Source organism: Episyrphus balteatus, chromosome 3 (genome assembly GCF_945859705.1).
Source record: "Episyrphus balteatus chromosome 3, idEpiBalt1.1, whole genome shotgun sequence".
NCBI lineage: Eukaryota > Metazoa > Arthropoda > Insecta > Diptera > Syrphidae > Episyrphus > Episyrphus balteatus.
This window is the reverse complement of record NC_079136.1, coordinates 118,893,067-118,902,498: the sequence shown is the minus strand read 5'-3', so window position 1 is coordinate 118,902,498 and position 9,432 is coordinate 118,893,067. Positions and strand designations below refer to the sequence as shown.

Genomic DNA, 9,432 nt, shown 5'->3' with positions numbered 1-9,432 from the left:
TTTTAAATCTGTTTAAATCTTTCCGATATCTTTTTTTATGCTCAAACATTTTTCTTTATACAAAAGAAGAAGGTCCGAAGAATTAAAAAAAAACGTATTTTTGCATTTTCTAACGGTAATATCTCAAAAACGGGAGCTGATTAGTTATTTCTGACTACGGATTCGAGTTCAGCAAAAACCAAAAACCTTCAGAAAAGTATATTTTTGTTTCGGCAACAAAACCCTTGTAAACCAGTGAATTATTGTATAAGGTTAAGTGATGGATTTAAACAAATGAGATGTGAGAATGAGCTTCTAAGGTTGTTTAGTTCTTAAGTTAAAAATGTAAAATGAAATTTCATAGATTTATATAGGTTTTCAGCATAAAGCCTCATTCGGCTTATAGGTATTTGTCTCTTCTGAGTTACAGAATTTTTGGGTGAAATTTTGCGATTGATTTTGAGTTTACTAATTTGCAAATTAATTTTGAACCAGTTTGCAATATATGTATTTAAAATATATTTGAAATCGACCTAAAATCCTTTCATAATGGAATTGAAACTATTTTTTTTTAATTTGTTGTTTCCTTGAAAAAACAACATAAAGTTGCAATGTCAAGCAGAAATTTTGGAAATTGGAAATGCGGCCAAAATGAAAAGTCAGATTCTGGCTTAATTTCCAAACTTCTTTTAAAAAGAGAGCCAGAAAGCTTAAAATTTTATAGCAACATAATTTAATGTAACATTTCCTGTCAGATTTTGTCGCGAACGCGAGGGGTGACGCTGGCATCCATTTCTAATTTTTTTTTTCACTCTTATTTTTTGAAAATGGAAAAAAAACAAGAAATCCAAAATATCCTGGAATTCTCAAAAAAAAAAATCCTTAACTGTATTGTATATCAAGCTATGCATTCGTACAAAAAAAAGGGGCCCGGAAGTCCGTGCGTCTGTCTATCAGTATAAGGAGGTACAGCCTTAACGGATGAACCGATTGACTTCAAACTTGGACTCTCCATCCAGAAGGGTTTTTGGAATTAATTTTTTTGTACCAAAAATAACGGTATATACCTGTCATATAAAAATTTCGGAAAAGTTTAATTTCTCGAAAACGGCTCCAACCATTTTATTATAAAAAAAAATCAGATATAAGTTTTTTGGCAAAGTCTATCTTATGATAAAAAAAATTTTTTTTCGAAAACGGTACCTGCCATAGAACCGTTTTTCAAATCACAGTTTCTGCCAAACTACTAATTCAATTTCAACGAATTTTTTTTTATACAAAAGCACTTAGGTATTTCAGTTTAATAGGAATTCAAAATTAAATTTAAAAAAAAAATGTTTGGATTTAAAAAAAAAATCAAATTTTTGAAAACGGGACACTGAATTTGTTTTTAAATTTTGGTTTTAAATATTGACAAGTGATTTCTACAAAATGGTATAGGCACCAATTTTATTTTAAAAGTTTTTTTCCAAAAAATTATTTATACAAAATTAGTTTAAAAAAAAACCGCTCTAACGAAATTGAAAACTTTTTTCTAAAAATGCATCTTAGTGTATCAAATAAAACTGCATACTTTTTTTTGGGCAATTTGATTTCAGATGTTGTTTTATTGCTTTGAAAAACGAATTTTATGTTTTTTTTTTTATTTTTTTATTTTTTTTATACATTAGATACCTACATTTCTCAAATATTTAAGCAACTTGAACCTCTAAGAGCAAGTTCGTGCGACGCAGTCGTGCATTTTATTTATTTTCTTAAACCTATTGCACAATTTACAGAGATATGGTATAACTCTACCTTACTACTGAAAAATAATAAAAATAATAACATTTTTAATAGAATTATCACAGAATTCGAGTTAAAAGAAGAGAAAAAGCTACAAAAAAGGATACACCACTAGTATTTTCGGGCTCCTCAGATCTAAAAAGTTGAATTTAAAAAACGAAGGTTAAGCTCTCGTTTTAGAGTGATTAAAATGAATATTCTGGGCAAGTATCGATAACTAGTTAAATTCAGCCAGCAAACCGAACTCTTTCCTTAGATCCTAAACCTTCAAGATGATGGTTAAAGCCATCCACCAACACCCAAACTAAACACCGGTATAATAAAAAAGCACTCAATCGTGTGTGCATCTAGGCTCAAAATTGCCTTTTCTATGACCGGCCCGTTCTCGTTGGTCGATAAGGCGGTCTATGTTTATTGATCATTTTACAAAAGAGCACACACATATAATAATTGCCGCTTTGGCCAGCCACATGTCGGAGAGTCCCCGTCCTCGCATGTAAAACATTTAAGTTCATCTGATGCGAGCGATTGATCTTTTCGACAGCTTCACACAGCACGATATCGCCGCATATATGAAACGAGATTGATTTAACGATCGCACATCGGATCTAGATAGAGTCCAACGATGACGACGCAACGAGGCTGCCGCTGCTGTTGCGTCGATTCCGAGGTTAAGTCAAGTGAAACCAAACACAACAACTGGGTGGCGGAAGTTTCCTTCTCGATTTCCATGGGAAAACTTTGTATGGAAATACTTGTTTATGTTGTTTGTGGGTATAATGTTGTTTGAAATATACATAAAGTTCTTGCTCATTAAGTTTTATTTGAAAAAAAAAAATAAAATTGAGAAAATTATCATGTTTGTTTTTATTATTTTTTAGTAAAATGATTGAATAAGTTTACTTTCCGTGATCAATGGATCAAGGTGAGAAATTGAACTTATTGAAGGAAATAGTTTAACAAAGTTGGCAAATAATGCAAAATAAAAAGTTTAAACTTGAATGGAATTTTATGAGTTCATTGAGTTCAATATCCAAAAATAGATATGCGTCTTGAAATGGAGGTAAGTTATCATGAGCATGATACGGGTAGAGCCATCATCGCTAGAAACATACTTAAAAGTTCAATAATCGTTTAACTGCCTTTTTTTGTAATAGTTTTTAATATAACCTATAGCCAAATTTTATAATTTTGAAAAATTGTCTGACTTAAAAATTGACAGAGTCTAAAAAATATTTGAGAAATGAATTCTTGCATGCTCAAATCTCTTTTGTAGTCAGTTCAGAAGTTGGACTAGACACCTTCATACTCTGACCAGTAAAAATGTATTCTATTGGCAAATATCTCAGATCCAGTGTGTAAGATACTGTAATATTTCCGTAGTCTTTTCAGATATAACAACCATAATATAAAAGTGCTGAAGACCAATGAGAGCTCAAAGTGTTTACTATTAAAGCTGAAACACAATCACGCTTTGCCGTCGATTTTGACAACTGCCAAAAGTTCAACCATACGAAATCTGTGTAACCTCCCACAATGACGCTTTTCTTACGTACGCTTTTTTTGACAAACGTAAGGAAACGTAAGAAAGCGAGCAAAAGTTCAACTAGACTGAACTTTTGCTCGCTTTCTGACATTTATCAGACATAGTTACAGTCACCCACATTATTATTGCGCCAAATGTGAATAAAAAAAAAATAAATTATTGCAAACCTAGGTGTGTTTTTTAATTTCTCTATATAGATTTTGCACAAAAAAACGAAATGGAGATATTTTAAGTCAAAACAATTTACGTATTAAAAACAAAAATAATTTAATGATGTTGTAGACTGAGTTTTATTGTTAAAAACAATTTATTTTGATTGGTTTTGTTTTTATAACTATAGGATTAAAGAATAAACAAATTTTCTATGCATTTTTTAAACATATTAATATCCTTTTTCATTTTTCCACAATTAAATCAAGATAAAGACCTGGCCCAATAATTTTGTGAGTGACTGTGTTTTTTTTTTATTTGACAGCAGATTTTTTGTTTCAATCAGCTGTTCGAAGTCAAAGTGACAGAAGCGCGCTTTGAGGATTTTTCAACGTAACGCGATGACGCGTCTGGCAAAGCGTGATTGTGTTTCAGCTTTTAATCCTTGATTAAAAGGTTTCTTAAATTATGAGAGAAATCATTCTTCTGCAACAACTTTTACATAGCGACATAGCGACATGGCGACATGGCGATATAGCGACATGGTGACACATAGCCATCGCTAGCCAATATGCCCACTTTTCACGAGTCAATTTTAGCAGCACGATATGTCGGTCGACTAGGATTTTTCTATGGGGATGTCACTTTAGTCGCCTGCGACTTACGTACGAGTCGAAAAGCGCAAAAAAAGACTCGTGAAAAGTCCCCAATTGGGCTTTTAAGAAATCTATCTTTGTCTTTTTCCTTTCTATCATAACTGTTTATTAAAGAAGTACAAGAAAAAACCAACCAATCAAATCAAATCAATTCTGAGGAAAACAAAAGCATACACATACATAATACATGCTAATTTTCCTCAAAATTGAAATGTCAAAAGTTTTTTATCTGTTTTTTTTTTTAACAGCTAAAAATGTTTTATTCACCTCATTAGTGTCAAAAATTTTACGCGGTACTAACTATTTAACGCAATTCACACACGGCCTAAGACAAACATACATCAAATTCAAAATCCATTCTTATTGAACACACTCCTTTTTATAAATCACCAACAAAAATGGCGAAAAACATCACCAACATCAAAACAAAAAAAATCACCAACACTCAAAAAACAAAACCACATGTGTCAAAATGACAGCACACCCAACCAAAAATTGACAGTTAAATGAGAAAAAAAAAAGATGTCAGGTGAATTTAGGCATTCCTCACCGGTGGGCTGCTAACCTCGTTGTTGCGTTTAATTTTTTCACAATTTTTTTGTTTAAACGTGAGTTTTTATAAAAAAAAAAAAAAACATTCGTTTTCACACCACCCCCGCGCTATACTCATTATGTTCCCAAGCTCCTATGGTGTCCTCTATAAAACACCAGATTACTATCATCCGCCCGAAGATACCACAGCACTGGCCTCGAACACTTACTATCCCAATCTGAATTCCCGCGACTACGCCAAACGTCCACACAATCGCCAGCTACGCATTCATCCAGCATGGGAATGTGTAGCGGTGAATGTGGATGGGACATATGCTTTGGCAACCAACAAACTAACGGGCCGTGAATGGTCCAGCTCATTGTGGGGATTTGAACGTCGCGAACATATTGGCGCCGAAAAGAAATCCCTCTATAAGCTGCAATGCCATTCATTGATATCGGCAATGCATTTTGTTGCTAAAAATATTGTAAGCTTTTCAATTATGCAAATAAAATCAAATCAGAGTTTGATTATATTCTCTTTTGGCAGCTCCTTATATCCTTTCATTCCGGCTGCGTACAACTTTGGTCCACTAAAACCGAAGTGCGCAGCATTAATCCGTATTGTTTGTTCATGATTGGGGAACGTTATGAACATACCCATCCAATTTTATGCTTGGAAAAGTTCAATGCTGATCCAAATAAAGCAATTACCGGTGGGAAGGATTGTATGTTGAAGGTAAAAAGAGTCTTAAATCGAAATTCCAATAAGAAATATTTGTTTTTTCCACATTTGTTTGTTTTGTTTAGATTTGGGACATGGGAAAGGCAGATTTAACTTCCGTTCATACTTTGCGACACGCACATAGCGATGTCATTACAGGCGTTGCCACTTCTCTAAGTCAGCCGAACATCTTTGCCACTTGCTCTTTAGATAAATCCACATTATTGTGGGATGATCGACAAGCACGTCCGGCAACAGGTTAGAAACGATTTTGATATTATTCCGTTGTGTTTGTTTTTGTTGTTTATTTAAAACGCAATTTATTTATGGAATGTATTTTTTGTTTGTTTTGTGTTTGCAGCAATATACGACAATCATACAGACTGCTTTAAGGCTTGCGCCTGGGCAACAAAGGCCATATCTCCAGACGAAAAGATCATCCATCTCGGCGACGAAGATGGTAAAATTTTAACATGTGATATACGAAAGCCAAATGAATACATTGAACAATTTACTTATAACGACAAACCGGTCAGGAAGATAATTCCAAGGGGGTGAGTTAAATTAGTTAAATATATTTGTTTAATTAGATTAAAAGATATTTTAGTTCCTCGAAATATAAAAATAAGTAAAACATCAAGTCCACTAAATAATTGATTTCAAGGACAAAAGTATCTGACCCACTCTGATCGTAACCAATCGTTGATTAAAATAAAAGTGTCTGCTAAACTGGAAAATCAGGGAACACAATTTTGTTCACGGAGAGAATTTGGAAAGAGGGCAGGGATTTTTTTTTCTGTATCATATTCTGAAGAATATCTTATTTGCTTCAATGAAATACTTATGGGGTTTTCGTTTGGTAAATTTATATTTTGATCTACCTATAATTTGATTTTTTTCGCTACGAAATGAATACGTTTTCAGATTGATTTGTATTTGCTATAGTGTTGGTGTGCATTTGTGTCTGTGAACCAGACAGCGATCGCAGTTGACAAAAATTGATTCGACCGTTTATTTTTTTTATCCGAAGATGAGCTGGACGAATAAATTAATTCACTTAGAATTATCAAAACGATTTTAATTCTTTCTTGAAACCAAAACAAATTATTATCAAACAAAAACTTTTTCAATTGGTGGGTGTAAATAATGATGCATAGTGGTGTTAGTAAGAGAAGGGTAAATTTGCAGAAAAATCCAGATCCAGAAAATTAATCTAAGATCAAAAAAAAATCAATTTTTTGGCCAAAAGAAGGCAAAAATTGTCAAAATCAGTCAAAAAATAAATTGATTTTTGTACCAAACGAAAACCCTTTTAATAAAGTAGCTCAAAAAGGACAAATTGATTTCGAAAAGAAAGACATGGTCTGTAATCGATATTTAGAGAGCGAATTTGTATATTCCAAAGAATATACCGATCCGGTTTGCTTACAAATATAAACTTCTTCAGGTTCAGTCTGAATGTGAATTTGTCATTTAAAAAAAATACTTAAGCAACAGTCAAAGAAACGGGCTCAGATGTAATGCAACTTTTTGATATTGGGGTGTTTGGTCTTCAATTTTCATGTTGTTCATGGATCCTTGAAGACTGGGTTCTCGAGTGTTTCTTATTGGAACCTTCATATTTTCTTAAGACTTGTTTATTACGTTTTCAAAGACACTCGTGCTAGGAGAAGTTTGTTTACATCCGAAACGGGGTGTACTAAATTTTCTTTAAAATATTGCGGGGCTCGATGTTTGGAGAACAAAAAAGTTTTTAGAGAGATGACTCACATATTTGATGATTAGCTCAAACATTTCTTCACTCCAAAAAAAATCCTACAAAAATCCAAGTTTATATTTTTTTATTCTATTTAATCGGAATTTGAACCTTATTTAACAAAATATCAAGACAAAATACCTTTTGTATTTTACTTATATCAAGACTTACTTATATTGATAAAAAACTTATTATCACGCAAAAAAAAAATCAGTAATGGTTGTACGAAAGGATCTCTTTTAAAAATACAAAAATTGTTCTTTTTGTCTGATGCCCGATTTACAATATTGCGAGACGACGAGACGAGATTTTTTCTTATTCATTTAAATCGTAAGCCATTTGGTAATGTTACGATTTTTTTTTTTGGGTAATTGTTTATTTTTGACATGAAGTAAAAGAATGTGTGTGAAAAAAAAGAAATTATTTGGCCAACAGCAAAAACTGGATATCAATTTTACTCTCGCAACGCTCTCATCTCGTCGTCTCCAATATTGTCAATCAGGCATGACATTTAATAATCTCCAGTCTATGTACATTTCATACCATTTTAGAAAATTACATACCTATCTAATCATAAAAGATTATTCAAAACAATATTTTTTAATTTGTTGGTCAAGTAAAATTTTTAAATTGGTCAGAGGAAAGTCAGGGAATTTTATGTTGAAAAATAGTGGACACCATGTATTGCAAAACTATAAAAACATGTTTTATTGAAAATTGAATTCTCGACTTTAAGGCTAATTCTTTCAAGTTGCAAAGAAAAATGCTATTATTTTGTATGAAGGGGGTCCCAACTGGTGGTGTCTGCATAATGTTGTACATAGTCCATACTTTTTCACAGTTTTTCAAAGTTTAATTTATTTTCCGAGATAACTTGGTTCCCTTTTCTCAATTTAGAGTAGGTATAAAAAGTTCGGAACGAACATCAAACTGCAAGCTGGCATGTCTGCATTATCTTTTTAAATTATATTTGTTCGAAATAGACATTTTATCAAGAAAGTTTGCAACTATTAAGGCCAATTTCTTCACAACTTCTTATCTTAATACCAGTGCTAGTCTTAAAGTGAGTATCAGTATCAATTTATTTCTTCACTAAGTACTCAGCTCTAGAATTTTCAGCACGAATAGAATATATGTATATAAGTACACTAGAGTGTGAAACTCTTAGTGGAACCTTTTTGTTGCTGGGGTGTTTCCTCCGTGTCCGAACAGCTCGTTAAATTTTGAATCCTTGATCTTTGACAAAGGCTTTGGCCGATATCTGCACTCTATTTGTTCGTTTGCGACAACAGGAATGTTCTCGGCACTTGAGGGAACCCAGACTGTAATTTGTTCACCACAATTTGAATTGCTTGTCTAAACGTACCACTAAATTGGCGTCAACTTTTTTAGAGTTTCCCTCAACCACATTGATTTTTAATTTATGAAAAGTCTGGAATAAAAACTAGAAAATGTGTTTAATAAAGTCACCTTTTCCATTTATGAAACACTTTTCTCTTATTCTGTTCTACCAAATTTTGTACAAAAAATATGTACATAACTGCTACCTAACTCTCTCCTAACATTAAGTTCTTCTTTCCTTTTCTTCCAGCTCCCGATTAGCTGTGATTGGTGATTCAAACAAAGTGAAAGCCTTCGATGGAGATGTACAAATTTACGAATCGTCCGAACCAAGGAATTTCGTTCGTGACGGTCTCTGGACATCGGACGATGAATTCTTTACAATTGGATTCGATGGACAGTTAAGGACGCACGTTATAGCTGCGCCACACCGTTGCGGACAGTGTGATGAGTGTGTCGCCAATTTGGAGAAAAAACAAAAAGAAATTAATCTTCCTAATGAAGAACCATGAATTGGATAATTTTTTTTTATATATATAATTTTTCTTTTTCGATAGTTTTTATCTCCTATATTTTGCCTTAAAGAAAAAATAAATTGCTTACGCTTTTGGCAATATAAAGTAAAAAAACACACCCACACACTACAACACTCCCCTCCCGCATAACAAAAAAAAAAAAAAAAAAAACAAAAGAAAAAACTCGTTTGCATTATTAATTTTTTTTTAAATTAGTGTTAGCTGATATCTATATAATAATCAATATAGATATTAGATAAGATGACAAAAAACGAAGCAGTTCCACTTGGTAAGAGGAAACATTTTTAAAAATTGTTATTAATTAATAAATACAAAATAAAATTGGACGAATGTTAAAATTTAATTAAAAAAAAAATGTAAAGACAAAACCAAATTACATCTAAGGTTTTTCGGTCAATAAAAAATGAAACTAAGATATTTTTGCATAA

The 9,432-nt window shown here is 32.4% G+C and overlaps 1 protein-coding gene across 1 annotated transcript; it reads left to right on the top strand.

The window, feature by feature from the left end:
* The first annotated feature begins 4,626 nt into the window (after positions 1-4,626).
* LOC129915876 (protein valois) lies at positions 4,627-9,432 on the top strand. Its single transcript, XM_055995572.1, has 5 exons — positions 4,627-5,135; positions 5,198-5,386; positions 5,458-5,629; positions 5,733-5,925; positions 8,719-9,432. Exons 1-5 carry the CDS (start codon positions 4,788-4,790, stop codon positions 8,978-8,980), a joined length of 1,164 nt encoding a protein of 387 aa, XP_055851547.1. The 5' UTR covers positions 4,627-4,787; the 3' UTR covers positions 8,981-9,432.